The following is a 20,495-nucleotide window of genomic DNA, read 5'->3' as shown; positions in this document are numbered from 1 at the left end:
TTTCCAGACAAACTGCTGTGCATGGAGATAAAAGATTTCTGCTTGCTGCCAGAGGTCACAAGCTTCCAGCTTCCACCTTCCTGGGAGTCCTTGTAAGCACTTCTTACTTGTTTAAAATTAGGCATGTGTTTTTTTTACATTGGGGCTTATCACTTCATGCTTTATGCCCAACACCCAATATGTATATTTAGGTAGTCCCCATAACATAAGCAGTACATAATAATTAGGGATCCTGGTTTTCTCTTCTAAAAAAAAAATGCCTGATAATAATTCTCTGTAGTTTTTGGCTCTGCATAACAGTCACAAAACTAAAGCACTAGTGAAATGGTTAGACCTTTTGCATTAGTAACTTTTGAACTAGTAATCTATTCCAGTAACAGTGACTAAAACTACTTACATTTTTTGGTAATTCTAGGCAGCAAATAAATAAATAATCAATGGGATTTTATTAATGTTAAGTGACTAGCTTTTTCTGAAGAATGTTTTCACATTTTTATTTTACTTAGATTTGTAGAAGTTCACTGAGTGTATGTAGAGCCATAAAACCTGCATCTGTGATTGATGAATGTGACCCAATTTCCATGAAGCAGCCACACTTTAAGACCCCAGTTCCCAATATTACATCTCAAAGCAAAGATCTGCAGTTGTAAAGAATATTTTAATTCCTACAATTATACTCTTCTCTTTTTCCCCTGCAACATACTTTACAACAAAGCACACAGAAGTTTGGCAAGGTTGTGGGGAAAGGAAGTTCAGCCCTAGAGCTAACCCTTACTCTTTTGAAAAGTCTGAGTTTTACTCACAGATAATAGAAAGAACTTCAAAGAACTATTACTACCATGACTTTACAGTGCCAAACACGTCTCACTGAGCCACCACAAACATTTAATGAAAACAAAAGCAAAAAGGTAGCATCACCATCAGGACACATGGCTTTAATGAAGTTGATTTTAACAGGTGGGCCTAAGGTTTCAAAGTGGTGATTTTACATAACTAATTTGAAAGGGGAAAAAAACACTTTAGAGGAGCCTGGTTTTCAGATGTCATTAAATTCATCCTCTGAAAAAATCAGGACCCTATTATGTATCAAGTTGAGTATCCAAAAACTAAAGTACCCCCAAAAAAATCCCTAGTCACTTCTGAAAGTAGAGGCAATGGCTCCAGGAAGTCTAGTTATTTCAAACTTAATTCTAGATTAATGATGCATTCACTCTTTTGTTATTTGTGCGAAATGCATTCTAATTATTCAGTTCTTTGCTTTGTTATCCTATTAGGAAGTATCATAACACACAAAGGGAGTGCTATAAATTAATAATTAGCATGATTAATTACAGTGATGGAGGGGACGAGGTGGAAAGGTCTATGCAATTAGTAGGTCTCATTTACTGCACCAGGAATCAGTAGGAGTACATTAGTGTGAAGAGGTAGAAAGATTCCCAGTAAAGAAAAAGATAGACTTATCTCTATGCTGCAATCACAATTTCTTACAAAACTCAATGGAATATCTGTACTGCTCAGCTACTGACAAACAAGCATGCAAACACAAAATCTAACAACATCTTATCAAATAATAGGCACAACAACATCAAAAGTTTAACAAAAATGTTATTACAAAAGTAACAAGTTACACACAGGACAAATTATCAAGAGAATGTAGATTCAAAATCAGGTCAAACACATTCTATGCACTGAATCCAATTTAAAAAATCCTAAAGTACCTTCCAGGTTAATCCAAATTGTTGACATGCTCCACATGAAAAAAGTCTTCTCAGGGACAAGTTTGGGGAGAGAATAGCTTGAAGAATTCTTAATTCCAAAACCTAAAACAAGTGTTTTGTCTGGCTGGAATATGGCCATGAACAAGGTTTGTGTTCTCCCCATCTCCTTCTCCAGGAGCAGTAAGCATCGAATATAATAGTGAATTATCATGTCCTGCTGGAAAACCATGTAGAAAGCCTGATTCAGTGTGATCTAGGATACAGAGGCACAACTAAGCATCTAGATCTTGGAAGCTGAGGTCACTGGGACTGAAAAACGGTGGCTTAGGGGAAAAGACATATCCCTCCCTTACCAGATCATTACTTGCTTCAGGTGGGAAGTCAGGAAATCACCATCAGCTCCATAACCACCATATCTTAGAACTGCTGACATCATTTCTGAATAAAACCTATTTGCAAGCTTAAGAGCAAAAGACTGTGCAGTCAGAGTTACGGGCTGGTGGGGTGGGAGAGGGTTTCAAATATATTTAACACTGTTAGGAACCCAGCTTTCATTTATGTCCCCATGTGTATTCGGGCATTTTAGTCCCTTAAAGTGCTTTTGAAAAAAAAATAAAAAAAATCTTGTCCTGGGTTTAAACTTATAATATCAGCATTCATTCTGATCAAATTTTAGATGATCAAGATAGGATTTTGAGCCAAATAATAGTGCCTTGATTATGTATTAATTTTATTTAATGTAGTCATATTTATCACTATAGTTGATTGAAAAAAAGAGGGTGGGACAGGGCACCTGAAGGGGGTAAATCAACTCGGGTTTTCCACCTTCCTGCAGGCACTAAGTAGGCATATGAAAGTTTCCTGAGTGGGAATCTCTCAAAAGTTCTAGAATTTGGAACATTTATTGAATGTGCACTCCTAACAAATGGCTTGGCTTTTTAATAAAAGCAACAGCAACTTTTATTTCGGTATTTTATGATCTCAGGATTTTATGACGGATATTTAATTCACTTAAGGCATTACAGCTTCTGAAACATTTTCTCAAGCTTTAGGCTAAAACAGACACTTTATAGGCTCGTAATCTTCCAAACAGACTAAGTCTTTCCAGTTTTTTCCGTAGTTAGTTTTCAGTTTTACTACTCTAGTCATTCCATAATGTTGATAGCTGAATATTAAAATAGATTTTAGGTTTTTTGACTACCAAAGGAGTGACTAATATTCTTGAAGCTTCTATAATATTCCTCCTTAATCCTCCTATAAATTATTTAGGCCTTATTTTACATGAAGAAATGTACAAAATTTACTAAATCAGTTTGAAATCACTTTAGTTAAAACCAGAAATTATATCCGCACAAGGAGGTGGTTGTATGACACTGTACCAGTTTAGATAAAATTATTACTATTAGATCAATTAAATTATTAAGGTATAGTTTCTCATGCAAATGAGGTCATAAAGAAAGAAGTTTACATTAAGCAAAGGTGACTTTCACAACCTAGATAGGTAAAAAATATAGCTGTATTTAGGAAATTTTAAACAGTCTACAGAACTGCAGAGGTTCTATGTTTTGGGGGACAGGGACTGCACCTGGCGAAGAGTTGGGACAGTACCTAGCGCAACGGAACCCAAGGCCAACTGAGGACTCTGCACACTAATGCTCTGTATTTGATAGCTAACAACAGTAATGAAAACTGTAGTAGTATGGAAGGAAACCTGAATAAAATACCATTTGACTTTAAAAAGTCCATACACAAAAGGCTTCATTATAAACCACTCAGCACAACACAAAATATTTTTGGATTATGTGACCTTCAGGGCAAAATCTGTGTCCTCCTTGTGTTTGGTAAGCAAATGGTAATTGCTAACCCTATATAATGTATTATAATTATTATGTTCTACAAAGAATGAATTCCAAGAAGTCCTTTTAGTAGTGTTGCCTCTTCTTACCCGAATGCTTAGCCAAGAGTCGGCATCCTCAGGTTATTTTAGTTAGGAGGCAAGTTCAGTGATGAAGTCAGGTATCTTTGATGCAGTCTATTTATTCTCAGGAATGTACAAAGCCCTGTTTTCTTGAACTTATGAGGGATTGTACAACCAGAGAATTTCTCTGCTCACAGTTCAAATACCTTTCCACTATACACTATCATTCCGCAATCCCATTTCTCCCCGGGTGACACATTAGTGCTGTTCAGTGGCATCAGGCTTTCCTATCAGTAGGATTGTATTTACTACCTCCTTCTCTTTTACATACAAACACCCCTTCCAAAAACAAAATTCTGCCATAACCCCTCTGTACAGATCATTCACATTTCCAAGAAGCCTTGCATGCATCTATGTTTTGGGCAGAAGACCTGCTCAATTCTTACAGTGACCTTAACTGAAGGGTGGGAGTCAAACCTATCAGTCTCTATGCAGCCGACCACTTTATTAAATGTTTACCTGCAGTCATATTTCAAGGCCACAGAGATATAAAAATACTTTAGTTCCTTATCCACAGGTCTCAAAATCTGTAAGATAAGTCTTATCAGATGGCGGAGACAAAGAAGTTATTTTCCAGGCAGTGGTGAAGATCACAGCTCTCCACTGGGCCACCCATACCCAGACTGAAATTTCTAGGCTGGAAGAGGTAAGTTCTGAGGAAGAGCTTGAAGGAAGAGAAGGCGGCGAACTAAGTTTTCCTAAGAGTTTTCTTCTTTTCATAAAGGACATCATGAAAGAAAATACGAAAAATGTTTGTTGGAAAAAAATGGGTGATCAGGACTAACATCAGTAGTGGAGGAAGGAAAGGAGCTGACTTTGCATCAGGACAAAAGGAAAGGTGCAGGTTGGATCTATGAAAATTACGGATGACTTTGAATTGAAGAATGAGAAGTACTTTTAATTTGCAATATCAGAACTTAACAGCATAAGAGTTTACAGAATTGGCTTCATCTACATTTTGATACTTTATAAAGTACCAAATAAAGTGATATTTTCTGAAGGCACCAGAGGATTAGAATATGAAAAGGTAACAATTTATTAAGATTTAAAATATATCAAACAATTATTCTTGGTTAATCAGTAACAGATTTAAAGCAGAAGTTTATTTCAAGGATTAGAAATTGGAAGTCCTGGTGTGCTAAAGCAAAGAATCAGAATTAAAAAGCTAATAAGATGTACCTCCAGGAGTGTAGCAGATTTTCCTATGCACTCAGGAAGCATTAATCAATGGCCATGACACAAATGCCTTATCATCAACTTATCATAAGGAAAACCATTAATTGCTGCAGTGTGTACATGTACAGTTTAAATTATTACTAGAATTTACAAATCTGATATTAACCTATCTAAAAAAGAATTACATTTAAAAAAAAGTAGTGATGCTCTGATATGGTTTAGTAAGCAAGTGAAATAGCACTATGAATTAAGATAAAAAGCAAATCCATTTAAACTGCTATTCCCATTTCTCTGATAATTAATACCCAAATAAGTATACAGTGTTTTTAGGAAAAGTATATAAAAGGCTAAATCACTATTTTACAATATATTTCCCTCTCAAATGGTCAGATCATATCACTTACAAGGATAGAATTTAAGTAGAGAAAGATTTTGAACCCCAAGTTGGAGCCAAATAATAAATTTTAACAGAGCTAGAACATATTGCACATTATGTGGTGTGATATGACTCACTGGATTCAAGTACAACTTTGTGAATTTAATATGTTAAGACTTGCTAATATCTGTACTGGTGATGGTCATCCTATAATCTTGACATACAATTTATTTGTGAATTTCATAAAGGAAAAATATTTATTCTAAGATTACAATGTCTTTCCTAGCAATAATAATAATAATAATACCTCAATAATTACTATTACTACATGGGGGGGGGGGGGGGGGGGGGGGTGGCAGATGTGATAAACTTGATTTTAATGAGGCTTTTGACACTGTCTTTTATGACAGTCTCACTAACCAGCTAAAAAAATACTAACTAGATGAAAGTATTGTAAGGCAGGTAGAAAATTTGTTGAATCATCACATTTAGTGTGTAGTTATCACCAGGGATCCTGGTTTTCTCTGATAAAAATAAAAGGTTCCCAACTTTTGGATTAAAAAAATTAACCTAAAATCCACATTTTTCCATGATTAAAATGAAGCACTACTAATATATACATATGTATGTGGTGGCGTGTCATTTTGATCACAGAAAAATATGGATTTGGGGTCTTTTTTAATCTGAAAATTGGGGATTTTTTTTTTTTTTTTTTTTTTTTTTAAAGAGAAAGCCAGGATCCCTGGTAATCACTGGCTCAATATCTAGGTGGGAACAGATATCAATTGGGGCTCCCAGGGATCTGTCCTGGGTCTGGTATTCTTTATCATCTTCATTAATAATTTGGACAATGGGACCAAGTGCCCTCTTAGCAAATTTGTGGACAACACACAGTTGGGTAGAGTTTCATATACTTCATAAGGTAGAGCTACGATTCAGAATGACCTGAATAAACTGGAGAAATGGTGTGCAACCTATCTAATGAGATTCAGCAAGGACTTGTGCAGAGTCCAGCTCTTGGAACAGAATACTTGCATGCACAAATATAGATTGGGAATGACAAGCCAGGCTGCACTACTGCAGAGAAAGACCTGTGGATTACAGTAGACCATAAGTTGAATATGAACCAACAGTTTGCTCTCATTGCAAAAATAGCCAACAATATACTGAATTATACAAACAGGTTTTTAAGACCCAGCTAGTAGGGCTGTGTGAAGTAGGCCCTATTCGATTCAGATTTGGATTCAGCCCAAATCAGGGACAGTGATTCAACCTGTTGATTTGGATCACTGTCCCCGATTTAATTCGGCTGAATCCAAACCTGAAGATTCAATGCTGATTCACTGAATCAGCAATTCAGACACAGGCACAGCCTTCAAAGTTTTTTTCTACATACCTTGAGGTAGCAGCGAAGCTCATGATCACTGCAGTGCTGGGGCACATGTAGCGTCCCACAGGAGTGTGGGGGACTCTCCAGCATACTCAGCACCAAACCCAGAAGTGGACCAGAAGTACTTCTGGACCACTTCTGGGTCTGCCAGGGAGCATGCTGGGGGCCTCCCACTTGTGCCCTCCCGGCTCGGCAATTGGCCGCGGGGGGATCCTAGGTGTCCTCCCCAGACCCAGGAGGCACCAGTCACTGAGCGAGGTGGACACAGGGGGCGGCACGACTGTGCACTCCCTGCTGGACCAGGAAGTAGCCCAGAAGTGCTTCTGGTCCACTTCCAGGTCGGCTTCCGAGCATGCTAGGGAGCACCCTGTGCTTCTGTGGTACACTGCATCTGCCCCAGCACTGCAGTGTTTGGAGCCCCTGCTACCTAGAGGTATGTAGAAAAAACATTTAAAGCTCTATCTACGTCCGAATCACTGAATCTGTCCAAATCGATTAGGAGAGATTAAAGGGTCTTCTGATTTGATTCGGATTCGGAGATCCAGCCACCAAATCGGGCTGAATCTCCGCTGAATTGAATCAGGGACCAAAGCTTCGCACAGTCCTACCAGCTAGACAAAGCCTTGGCTGGGATGATATAGTTCAGGATGGTCCTGCTTTGAGCAAAGTGTTTAGACTAGATGACCTCCTGAGGTCCCTTGCAACCCTAACCTTCTATGACTCTCTGAATTCCACTTGCAAACCAAGGAAAGGGATTCTTCTGCTCTATTCAGCACTGAAGAGGCCTCACCTGGAGTAACGTCCAATTTTGGGCCCAACACTTCAAGAAGGATGTGGATATTTTGGAAAGAGTCCAGCGCAGAGCAACAAAAATTATTAGGAGCCTGGGAAGCAAAACTTATGAGGAAAGTCTGAAAAAAACAAGGGTTACATAGTCTGGAGAAGGAAAGACTGAGGTGGATTTGATAACAGAAAAAAGAACATCCTGCAAGATTATGCACATTTACAGATTTTTTTCTGTATCACTGGTAGAAGGAACCCAAAATTTGGGGATAAAAAAAATCCTTTAGGGAACGTGCATATAACAGAAGGCAATGCCATTCAGAGTTACTTGACCTAGCTCTGCCCATGCTGGCTCGGGAACTGGAAGCAGTACAGTCACATCAGCATGGCTCTGTGCTCTACCTAGTAAGTCCCACTTCTCAGCAGAACTATTCAACTAATGTTTGTTAATGCTAACATGGCTATGCTGTTTCCAGTTCCAGAGCTAGCATATACAGAGCTCACTCAGGGTCTCTTTTCACAGGACTTCGTGTTGTACAGAAATAGCTTACCAATATGCGTCTTTGGTAACTAAAGCTGAACTAGAACAAAATATTTCACGTGTTGTTTTTTACCTGCCAGTGTAATAGATTAAGAACTATATACATGACAACACTCAAAAAGTAGACACCACTGAGAATGACATGACTAATGGAAAGATGATTTTACCTTGGTATACAGCACTGGTACATGCTGGTACATATTGTGTACCAGTCTGATGTCCACATTTTTAAAAGAAATTGAAAAACTGGAGAGGGTTCAGGGAAGAACCACACATGTTTCAAGACCTCAATATGTTAAAGTTATTAACAAGTCAGAGAAGTGATTTGATTGATGCATAAGTATTTTAAAACCCAATATAAAATACCACAAAGGGCTGTATATGGAACATAAAACTCCCCTGCAAAGTATATTTAATTTCTAAAACTTTTAAGTCATATATCCACCTACCATACATCTTGTGGCAGATTTAAAGTTATGCTGCCTTTGATTTCATCCCCAAAGCGTAGGTATCCTAGAGTGGCTAGTGAGATATACAAGGTCATAACAATTCCCATGCCAATATTCAGAGCTTGTGGGAAACGTGTGGTTTCTTTCATTCTATTTTCCAATGGAAGAACCTGGGGGAAAAAGGTTTTAATAATAAATAATAATATACTAACATAACACCTTTTCAGCCCACAATATCTAAAGTACTTTACACATTAGTTATATTTATATACATAAAGTAAAAACCACTTCAACCACTGAAAAGAACCTCCCTGTGTTAGAAAACAATATTCAGAAAAAGTAAAATCACACTATAATTTAGGTCAGGTGGGGGTAAAGACAACAATGGTGCCCAGATGAAAATGAATAATGAATATGAATAAAAATGAATATTACCTATACCAAGATGTTATTAGGACAACACTGGAAATATTTCTAGACTTATCTCCTAGTATTTATCCTTAAATGATTCACTGTAATGTGAAGTTTCCTAGACTGATCGTCTTCTTTTGTATGTGTAATCATTAATATTGGTTATTTTTATACCAAAGTATACCTAATACACTTCAGTTTACTGAAAAGAATTACCTAATAAAATCACATAACTATGAGAATGTACCTGCCTTGCCTAGTTACTAACACTAGTTTATAATCTAGCCTCCAGGTTATGTCTGATTGGCAGTATGGCTCTATAAATTAAACTAGCCTATCATCTCTGATTCCCATCCGGTTCAGATCACACATGGACAACAAACAGTTTTAGTGTCACAGGCATTAATTTGACAGCAGATGCGTTTACAGCACATGCCCATTTAACACGTCAATATAATTCAGTTACTAGTTAGCAATGTCCAGAGTTTGTTCAGTAAAAATACTGCTGGATAAGGTTTGAAAAGCAACTACAAGAAGCCTGTGCGCTCCCTCTTTTACTGACAACAATATCAAACCTCATACTTCATTAGAGAATGATTATAAACTTTAAAAACAGAATACTTTTTACATGACTATTTGTTGTTTTCAATACAAGAAATATAAATAAAAAAAGAGGACAGAATATAATGTGTCATCCACCACTTATAAAGAATGATATTTTTAAAAAAGAGAGGAAGGACTGAGCATAAAAAGGATAGGACATGAAAGAAAATGTACTTAAAGTTGAATTAAGAAAGAAAAAAAAAAAAGATATTAAGGCAACAAAGATCAGCCAACAGACTAAAGAAGAACATATTAACTCACGGAGGCAGCTGGGCTAGGGACAGACATTATACATAAACCTGTTTAAGTGATTAGAAACTGGTTTAGAGCTGTAAAAGAGCAGATGCTCAGTGCACATAAACCAGTTTGTAAATGGCTGAAATTGGTTTGAGATAAACCTGGTCGAATGCAGTATTAGACTTAACTGATTGGGTTCAAAATGGTTTATGCAATGTCTGTCCCAGACACCTTGCTGGTCTATCTTAAACCAGAGCCCCCAAACATCCCAGAGGCTTTGCAGTTTTGGGAGGAGCTCTTTGCTCCAGAGAGCTGTGCTGGCTCCTCCTCTCTGCTCCCTGGCTGGAGTTCCAGCAGTGACTGCAGGTACAGCAGTGTCTTTCTGGCTTCCTCCTGCCTCTTCCTCCCCCTCACCCCTCCCTGCTCAAGTAGTAATTTCCCCCTTCCCTCTGCCTTACACAGACACCTCTCAGCATTAGCTAGCACACCACATGCTGGCTACAGTACACACTGTGGGAGACTAGACAAAGGCAGACAGGACAGTGTCTGCTTAGGGCTTTTTGGAACTAATCAACAGGTAGCTGGTAATGTCCCTCCATCCCTTCCTTTGAAAAAGCTGTTTAAGAAGAGCTTGAACTAATGAGAGATCTTTTTATTTTGTTTGATGTGCTGATAAATGCTAACAATTCCCTGTGCAACTCCCTGTGTGTAACTAAATGCTCTGTTACCAACAGCGAGTTGGGGGGACCCCTCCCTAATCTGGGCATCCTGCTTGGGCCTGGCCATGCTCCCCCTTAGCTCAGCACTAAAGAAGGGAAGGGAGGGCTGCTCTAGCACCACGCCCCGCCCCCCTCGCAGGCATGTGTCTGCATTTCTTCAGTCCAGAGGAGATGTCTGTATGATTACAAACTGGTTCAGCCTAGCCAAGTTAGACTAACCTGCAAAGATCGAATCAATTCAGGCTCAGGCTTTTTGAATGTCTGTCCCTAGCCCCTCTGGTTAGCTGTATATATCGTGCAGTAAGCTATGCATTGCTTAAATATATTGTGTATCGATCTATTGTTATACTAATAAAACTATCCTTCCATCAGATACACTGTCAATTTTAAAGGCCGCTCCCTTCAAACATTTCTTGCAAAAGGCAGGCCATGACTTCAGTTTCTATGCTGACCTTTAGTTCACACAACTTCCACATTCATACATTGCAGAAGGAAAACCATCTTGCCTTTCCCAGAACTCTGCAAAGAAGGGGGCAAGAGGAGGGGTACTTTTCCTCCTCCTTGTTATTTCACAGGAGAGGACTGCCAGAGAGCTTAAGTGCACTGCTCAGCTGGAATGAGAATGAAATATTGTCATCGTTCTGGACCCTACTTAGGATGGAAAGCTTGTAGAAGAAAAGAGCTATCCTATCACTTCAAAGCGCAAGAATGAGTTGTAGGAGCTCAGCTCAGAGACTGTCTGCTAACACCAGGGGAAAATTTATTTATTTTTTCAGAGGAAAAAAAAAGAATTGTCACATGGCTCCAACTCTATTCCTTACTAGCCAGCAGGTGAAGAACCTGCCTACAATTTTGCCAAAATGAGAGCAATCTTTAAATCAACATGGCAAGCTGCTATGAGTGATGAACAGAAATGTAGTGACCCTAAAACAATTTCTAAGAAAACACAGAATATCTAGTAGTGAACAAAACAATACAAAGTAGATCAAACAAACAGGAATATAATAATATTTTCAATATATTCTGTACTTTTCAATAAACTATGAATAAGTCAGCAATATCCCCAAGAAAGCAATGGGACTGATCAAAGATCACACAGTAAGTTTGAAGCAGTTAGCAAAGAAATTATAATGAGAAATGCAATTTGAGTCTTCCATTTAAATTGGAAACAAGTTAAATGGATTTATTCCCTTTACCATCAACTGCAATTTATTTTGAGTAAATTGCAACTGCTGTACTATTCCATTCTCAATTACTCAGTCCATGATTTTTTCAAAATTATTTTCTAACCTTAAAGATGTATTTTAACCAATTGTTTTTCAAATCTCTACAAAAATGAGATCATGGCAATTGACTGAATGAAGAATAGTTCATTATGAAAAACAACGTTTCAGAGAAATATACTGTTACACTGCAGAAGCAGCATTCATATGTTCACTTTTATTTTCTATCTAAAATAGGAATTCAATAGGAAATACTGAATTACAGTCTACAGCTCACGTATGCTTCGTGCTTTAACAATATGATCACAATCTAAAGGACCCAAGTTCCACTAACAGAAAAAAAGTCAACGTAAAAAATAAGCGGAGCAAACATCAGAACTGTTCATTTAAATAGTTTTGCTCTTTAGCTATCAGTTTATCTAATGTATTTGGTTACTCCCTAGCTCAATAACCTTAAATCAAGTAACTTTTCATATATACTAATGAACAGGTGAAAGACTCTTACACTTAAACTGCTTACAGACATCAGGAAAAAAAAGCAGACAGTGCTTTACTTTAAACCGAGCCCAACACATGCCCAAAAGAGGTAGCATGTTAGTTATACCCGGCTTTCCCAATGTCTTTGGGGATTGGATGCTTCAGTGGGGCTTTTTGGTGCTTTTAACTAAAGCTGATTCAGTCAGCTATTAGATAAAAATGCCAAAAAAGCCCCACTGAAGCACCCCATCTCTACAGATGCTGCAGAGCTGGGTTGAAGTAATGTGCTGCTGCTTCCAGTAGAGCGTGTTTTCCCCACCCCACACACATCTGTCAGTGCCATTAGATACTCTGTTCAAGCATCATCTTAGGGATAACGGAGACCTGGTGGGACTCCACCCATGACTGGACCACAGGTATAGACAGCTATACCCTGTACAGGAGGGAATCGACTGGACAAAAGGGGCGGGGGTGTAGCTCTCTCTGTCAAGGAAAGCTACGCATCCCTGCAAGCTGACATTGGCACCCATGGTGGACGACTGGAGACCCTCTGGATTAAAATCCATGGGGAACAGAGCATAGGGGATACTATGGTGGGAGTCTACTATAGACCTCCTGCCCAGGATCAAGACCTTGACTGGGAGTCTGCCAGGGAATTGGCTGAGGCCGTGCGCTCCCAGCGTATGGTTGTCATGGGAAACTAACTACCCAGACATCTCGTGGGAGGAGCACTCAGTCAAATCCGAGTGGTCGCAAAGCTCTCTCTCATGCGTGGATGACCTCTATCTGATGCACGAGGTCTATGGGCCGATGAGAGGTAAAGTGCTGCTCGACCTGGAACTGGCAACCGGGAACGACCTAATCAGCGACCTAATGATCGAAGGGAAGCTGGGCAACAGTGACCATGAGCTGATCACCTTCATCATCCGCCATAAAGCTGGCAAGTCAGTCAGCAATACGGAAGTCCTTGACCTCAGGAATGCTGACTTTGACAAGCTAAGGCGGCTTGTCAGCAAGGCCCTAAAGGGCCACAACCCAAAAGGGAGGGGAGTTCAGGACGAGTGATTGCTCCTCAAGGAAGCGATCCTGGATGTGCAAGCAAAGTCTATCCCATCTTGGAGGAAAGGCAGCAAAAGGGCACAGCAGCCCCCTTAGTTCTCCAAGGAGCTAGCGGACCTCCTGCCTCTTAAAAGGAAGACCTACAAAGGATGGAGGACTGAAACCACCACCAAGAAGGAATACTCTGCTCTGGTCCAGAACTGCACAGAGCAAACCAGGAAAGCCAAGGCTGCGATGGAACTCCAGCTAGCTACAAATATCAAGGACAATAAAATGTCCTTTTTTAGATATGTGGGAGCCAGAGGAAAAGCAAGGCCAACATTGGGCCCCTGCCAAACCAGATGGGACAACTGGTGCCCAGGAAAAAGCAAAACTTGCTAAATGGGTACTTCGTGTCAGTTTTTCACCAGTCCCATGGGATACCCCTGCCCACTGTGGGACAGGGAGGACTGGGTGTGGGAGATTCCTTACCCTCCATCAAAGCTGACCTCATGAAGGAACATCTTGACAGGTTGGATACCTTCAAGTCAGCCAACCCTGACGGTTTATACCCCAGGGTACTCAAGGAGCTGGCTAGCATTATAGCTCAGCCCCTGGCATGGATCTTTGAGAACTCCTGGCGCTCTGGAGAAGTGCCTGAAGATTGGAAGAAGGCCAATGTGGTGCCTATCTTCAAGAAAGGGAGGAAAGTAGATCCAGCAAACTACAGGCCCATCAGCCTGACCTCTATCCTGGGGAAGGTCTTGGAAAAGATTATCAAAAGCGGCCATCCTTAACAGACTAGCTGACAGCAATATCCTGAGAGATACCCAGCACGGGTTTGTTGCGGGTAGGTCTTGCTTGACGAATCTCATTTTCTTTTACGACCAGGTGACCTATCACCTGGACAAGGGAGAAGAGATTGATGTCATATATCTTGACTTCAAAAAAGCCTTTGATCTGGTATCCCACGATCACCTCTTGGCAAAACTGGCTAACTGTGGCCTTGACCTCACCATAAATCAGCTGGCTGGGGAATTGGCTCCACGGACCCAGAGGGTGGTGACTGATGGAAGTCAATCGTCATGGTGCCCTGTGACCAGTGTGGTCCCCTCAAGGCTCTGTCCTAGGGCCTATACTTTTTAACATCTTCATCAATGATGTAGACATTGGTGTCAGAAGCAAACTGTCCAAGTTTCCTTAGGAGTAAAAACCCGCAGCATGCTTATAGGCTTGGCAGTGCTACACTGGTTAACACTACAGATGAAAGGCACTTGGGGGTCATGATTGACCACAAGATGAACATGAGCCTTCAATGTGATGCTGCAGCTAGTAAAGCGAGCAAAACACTGGCTTGCATCCATAGATGCTTCTCAAGCAAATCCCAGGATGTCATTCTCCCATTGTACTCGGCCTTGGTGAGGCTGCAGCTGGAGTACTGCATCGTTTTGGGCTCCACAATTCAAAAAGGATGTGGAGAAGCTTGAGAGAGTCCATAGGAGAGCCATGCACATGATCAGAGGTCAGGAAAACAGACCTTATGATGAGAGGCTGAAAGCCATGGGACTCTTCAGCCTGGAAAAAGCGTAGGCTCAGGGGTGATCTGGTGGCCTATAAGTTTATCAGGGGTGTTCACCAGGATCTGGGGGAACAACTATTCACCAGAGCACCCCAAGGCATTACAAGATCGAATGGTCATAAACTGCTCCACGACTGATTCAGGTTGGACATAAGGAAGAACTTCTTTACTGTCCGAGCCTCCAAGGCTTGGAATAGACTGCCGCCAGAGGTGGTTCAAGCATCCACTTTAAACGCCCTCAAGACATGCTTAGATGTTTATCTTGCCAGGATTCTATGATCCCTGCCGACTTCCTGCCCCTGGGGCAGGGGGCTGGACTCAATGATCCTCCAGCGTACCTTTCAGCCCTAATGTCTATGAAATCTTTTCTTTAACACTACAACCCTCACTGAGACTTTAAAGAACATACTCCAAAGAAGAAATATAAGACAATGGGTACGTCTACACAAGACATTTACTGTGGAGTTGCCTAATTAGCTCTGCAGTAAAGTCTCAGCATCTACATGTGCAACCCTATTAAGCCACAGTAAACTAATAAACACTGCCATGGGTTAGTACTTGTAAATATAAGTACTATCCTGTGGTGGCATTATTTAGTGCGCTAGAACACAAATGTAGATGCTGACAAGGCTGGCTGGGGCAAAAGGGTGCTTCAGTGCAGAGGCTGCCTGCCAGCTAGTCCCACACTGGAGCACTGGCATACTCCAGCCAGCCCCTCTGCAGCATGCTCACCTGAGTTGAAGCAGCCCCAGGCTGGCAGGCTCACCCTGTGGGCCCTCTGGCAGCCGGAGCTGCTCCAACCCAGCTCAATATGCTGTGGTCACAGAAGCATGTGTAAATGCTGTGCCCAGGAGTAATAAACTGTAGCACAAACTGCATGGAAGTTTATTCAATTACATTACTAGCACGTGTAGACATGCCCAGTGATACTATCAGAAGACATTTTTATGCACTTAAGCAATTAAGTACATATAACCTTCAAGCAAATGAGTGACCCCATTGATTTCACTGGGAGGACTGTTGAATGAGGACTTTACTGATTTTATTTAGTAACTGTCGTAGGGCTGCTGATCTTTCAGCCATATTCATAAATTGCTGGTATTGAGTCCCAGCTTGAGCTGTCTGTGTATGTGCAGCAAATGCCTGTAAAACAAGAAAATCTACTCTTCCTCTCTCTCTGCTGCTTCTTATAATGTTGCCACTGCTCACCCTCGGTCACATTTAAACCCTAATTTACTTTCCAAGCCTTTATGGATCTAAACACTATTTGAAGCCAAAGTGTGGATTCCCAGGTAGTCCAGATCTACCTATAGGAAGACTAAATGCTGGAGGACTGAAAATTAGCTTTTTTTATCTCCACAGGGCAGTTACAGGTTGCTGTAACATGAGCTGGATAACACAGCTGAAGGATCTCTCTCGCCCAAAGTAGCATAATTTTAAGATCCCTTGAGGTCATTTAGCACTATTTTTCACTCTTTAATGTGTGAACACTTCCATATTAAGAGCTGTGATATAGCATAACTGCAATTTTTTAACAACAGCCTAACATTTTAGTTGAAAGCATTAGTAATAGGACTCTTACATCAAAATGAATGGCTGAATGGCTTTTTGAAGGAAATAAGGCCTACAACACTCATCTAACTTGCTTTATTATAATTTTAGCATTACAAGATGCCTGTGCTAAAAGATATCCTCTCAAGGGCAATGCTACACTAATTCAGTATCTCATGTTGGATATGTTCATGCTACTCTGTGCTTGTCCAACCAGCTATTTATGTTGATACATATAGGTATCAATAATTTAGTCTTGTGGTTCCCAAAATTCAGTCCTGCAATCTATCTGTGCAACCACTATGTGACCCACCGACATGACAAATTGGGTTGGGCCATGACAAATTGGTTCTGGGTGTAAGTGAAAACTGCACCCTACGGGGGTTTGGGGTCACTGTGGTAGGACTGCTCATGGCAGAGCTGCCCCTAGAAAGTGCAACAAGGGCCAAACACCAGGGAAGAACAAGTCTGGGGTGCCCTAAAACCCCAGTCCCTGCTGCTTTGAGAGTTACCCTGGCAGGGAAAGGCTAGGGAAGCTGACCCTGAATTAAAAGAAATGGCAAGGACAGACTGTTGACCAAGGTGGACAGCTACATCTGGCTCTCTCTGGAAAGTCCTCTCTGATGGATCAGGTGGCCGAGCAGATATGCTCATCTCCTGGGCTATGAAGGCAGATGGCAAGAGCTATGTGGACAGAGTAGGGCATCAGTTCAGGTGCAGCAAGACCTGATGGCCATCTACTACATCCAGACTTGTCTCCAGATGTCTCAACACTGTCGTGCCACTGGATTCAAACAGGTCTGGATGAGAGAGTGAGGGTGACTCTGTGCAATTTTCCCTCACTTAAATCCAACTCATACGCAAGTCATGATATCATTTTACCTCCCCATAACACACTCAAGTCCTGTGGTGATGGGGGAGCGGCAAAGCAGCAGGTGTGGATACACTGGGAGCTGTAGTTGCAGTCCTACACAAAGGTGGCTCAGGGCATAGCATGGCTTTTCACTGAACCGAAGCAGCAGTGGAATACAGCAGCCCCCTGGATGACTGAGCAGCCCTATTTAGGATCACACTGCTCCCCTCTGTAGCATGAAGAAAGGACTAGAAAAGGTACCCTAAACATTGTCTGCTTCGCCTTAGCCCTGGTCAATATACTGCAGCTAATGGGATCCCACTATAGCAGTCAAAATTCAGACAAAAACACAAAAAAGACAAAAGGTGACACTACTCACAGTTGGTGCTTAGAACATGCACACGCTAATGAACTGTACAACAGCAAGTAGACCAGAGACAAGAACAGCTCTAGTTGGTAGAGAACTGGCCAGATTCAACATTCAGAAAATTACCCCGAGTGAAACTCACCAGGCTGAAGAAGGGCAACACACTGAAAAAGGAGCCGGCTACACCTTCTGGAGTGGCCGTAATAAAAAAAGAGCGATGTAAGTCTGGTATTAGGTTTGCCGTCCAAATACAGCGAGTCAGCAAGCATACAAATCTCCCAAAAGAGAGCGAATGACAGACTCATGCTAATGTGACTCCCACTGTCTGGGCAAAGATGAGCAACTATCATCAGCACCTATGCACCCACCAATCCAAATGTGATTAAGGACAAATTTTATGAAGACCTGGAGTCTCTTATCACAGAAGTGCCGAAGGCAGACAAGCTCATCAGCCTCAGTAACTTTAATGCTAGAGTTGGTGCAGATCACCCGGCATAGCAAGATGTCATCAGAAACGCCCTTAGGAAACGCAACAACAATGGGCTCCTCCTGAGGAGGAAATGCGCTAAAACAATCTCCTTATCACCAACACAGTCTTCTACCTTGGATATACCTGAGCTCCAAGCACTGGTATCTCACTGATTATGTCACCACGAGGAGAAGAGACAGACAGGATGTCAGAATGGCAAAGACCGTGAGAAGTGTAGAATGCTGGACTGACCGCAGGCTCATTGTCTCCAAGCTGAATATCCATATACATCCTAGTAGATGACCACAAGGAAAAAAAGCACCAACAAAGCACAGTGTCTCCAAACTGAAATAAGAGAATGTGAAACAGGAATTTCTTGAAGAACTGCACATCCAACTAGTAACAATTGGTGTAAACTCCAATAACATCAAGGAAAATTGGGCATCCTTCAGGGACTCTGTGTAACTGGCTTCATCCAATACCCTCAGTCCCACCACACATAAACATCAAGATGTGTTTGATGAAAATGATACTGACATAGGGAGACTACTGAATGAAAAATATTGGCTCCATTAGGCCTGCTTAGAAGACAGCTCTTCAACATCTAAGAAGGCAGCCTTTAACAACAGAAGGCTATACCAGATAGATATACCAGATACTATACCAACAGAGGTCTACAAAGCTGGAGGCTCACATGTGGTTCTTAAACTGACTGAACTCTCCCAGTCAATGTGGATTCGAGGAACTATACTTCAGGCATATAAAGATGCATCCATCATCCACTTGTACAAGCAGAAAAGCAATGGATAATCCTGTGATAACCAGTGGGGCATCTCCTTGCTGCCAATAGCTGGTAAAATCCTCACCAAAATTCTACTGAATTGCCTTGTGCAACACATTGAACAAGGGCTCCTGCCTGACAGTCAGTGTGACTTTAGGAAAGGATGTGGGACCACAGACCTCATGTTTGCAGCTCAACTTCAGGATAAGTGCCAGGAACAGAACTCCAACCTGGACATGACTTTCATTGGCCTGACAAAAGCACTTGATACAGTACCAGGAGGGCCTTTGGAAGAAAAAAAATTCAGTTGCTCAGAGAAATTCATCACAATAGTTTGGCAATTCCGTGATGGCACGCTAGCTTGCGCTGTGGATGGCAGTGAGTCATCTGAACTCTAGTCACCAATGGAGTCAAGCAGGGCTGTGTGTTGGCCCTGACCCTCTTCGCAATGATGTTCTCTGCCATGCGCACAGATGCTTTTCATGGACACCAGGATTGACATCAGATACTGGACTGATGCCAAGATCTTCAATTTGAGGAGACTACAGATGAAGACTAAGTTACAGGAAGTGAATGGTCAAGCCCTCCAGGCAGTGGACAAGTTCACCTATCTCAGCACTACACTATCATGTGCAGTTCACATCGATGATGAAACCAATGCCAGAATTGCCAAAGCAAGTGTGGCCTTCAACAGACTATATGCAAGTGTGTGGGAGTGCAGAGGCATCGATCAACAAACAAAACCAAAGGTCTACAAAGCCAGTGTTGCCAATCCTGATGTATGGATGTGAAATGTGGACATTGTACACATGCCACACAGTGAAGCTGATCTACTTTCACATGGGCTGTCTGAGGAAACTGATGAGGATAAGATGGCAGACAAAATCCTAGACACTGAGGTTCTCACATAGGCAGGCATTCCAAGCACCCACACTGTTGATGAAATCACAGGTGAGATGACCAGGCCATGTCACCAGGATGTCAGATGAGTAACTGCCAAAGAAGATACTATACAGCAAGCTAAAGAAGGGAAAGCACTCTGAGCGAGGTCAGAAGAAATGTTTCAAGGACTCCCTCAAGTCATCCTTGAAATGTTTCAACATTGACCCAAAGCCTTGGGAAGATTTCACTCATGATCATTCCACCTGGCAAAGCCTCATCCATATTGAAGCTACAGTCTATAAGCAGAGGAGAACTGCTGAGGCAGAGCAGAAGCACAAACAGTATAAATCCTGCAACAGCAGCAGGTCCATTGTTGATCAAGTAACCCAAAGAGGTACCTCTTGCTCAATAGACCGTTCAAAGCACAAATTGGCCTGATCAGCCACTCACATGCTCACAGAAACTAACCCAACCACTAATGTCATGGTCATCTTTGAATTTGAAGGACAAACAACAATACATTTATATTGATACATGAAGGCTTCAATAATCTAGTCTTGTGATTCCCTAAATTTTCAGTCTTGCAGTTTATCTGTGCAACCACTGTGTGACCCAGTGACATGACAAATTGGGTTCTCAGATGGAATAGGAAAGGCAGGATATTGCAGGGGGGGAGGGGGGGGAAAACGCTTATAATTTTTAAACAGTACTGATGCCCTGTCCTGGATCTTTGCCTGGCTTCATTTTTACTGTCTTTCCCTTCATATTCCTCTGTAAGACACAGACCAGGCAAGGTCAGACTTTAATTTACCAAATATTAGTTACTTTCTAGTCTCTCTACTTTCCGCTGCAAGTCTTTTGTTTCTATATTCTGGCCAAAAAAAAAAAAAAAAA

General features: G+C 41.3%; 1 protein-coding gene across 1 annotated transcript in view; it reads right to left on the bottom strand.

Moving 5' to 3' along the window:
• The window catches only part of SLC36A4 (solute carrier family 36 member 4), a 109,211-nt gene that overhangs the window by 14,222 nt on the left and 74,494 nt on the right, over nt 1-20,495 (bottom strand). Inside the window, exon 9 of the mRNA XM_025200836.1 lies at nt 8,412-8,581. Within this exon, the coding sequence (XP_025056621.1) occupies nt 8,412-8,581 (170 nt within the window). The remainder of the gene's footprint in view (nt 1-8,411; nt 8,582-20,495) is intronic.

This window comes from Alligator sinensis, unplaced genomic scaffold, assembly GCF_000455745.1.
Source record: "Alligator sinensis unplaced genomic scaffold, ASM45574v1 scaffold602_1, whole genome shotgun sequence".
Lineage (NCBI taxonomy): Eukaryota > Metazoa > Chordata > Crocodylia > Alligatoridae > Alligator > Alligator sinensis.
The sequence above is the reverse complement of the archived record's forward strand: the minus strand, read 5'-3'. Positions and strand labels throughout refer to the sequence as shown.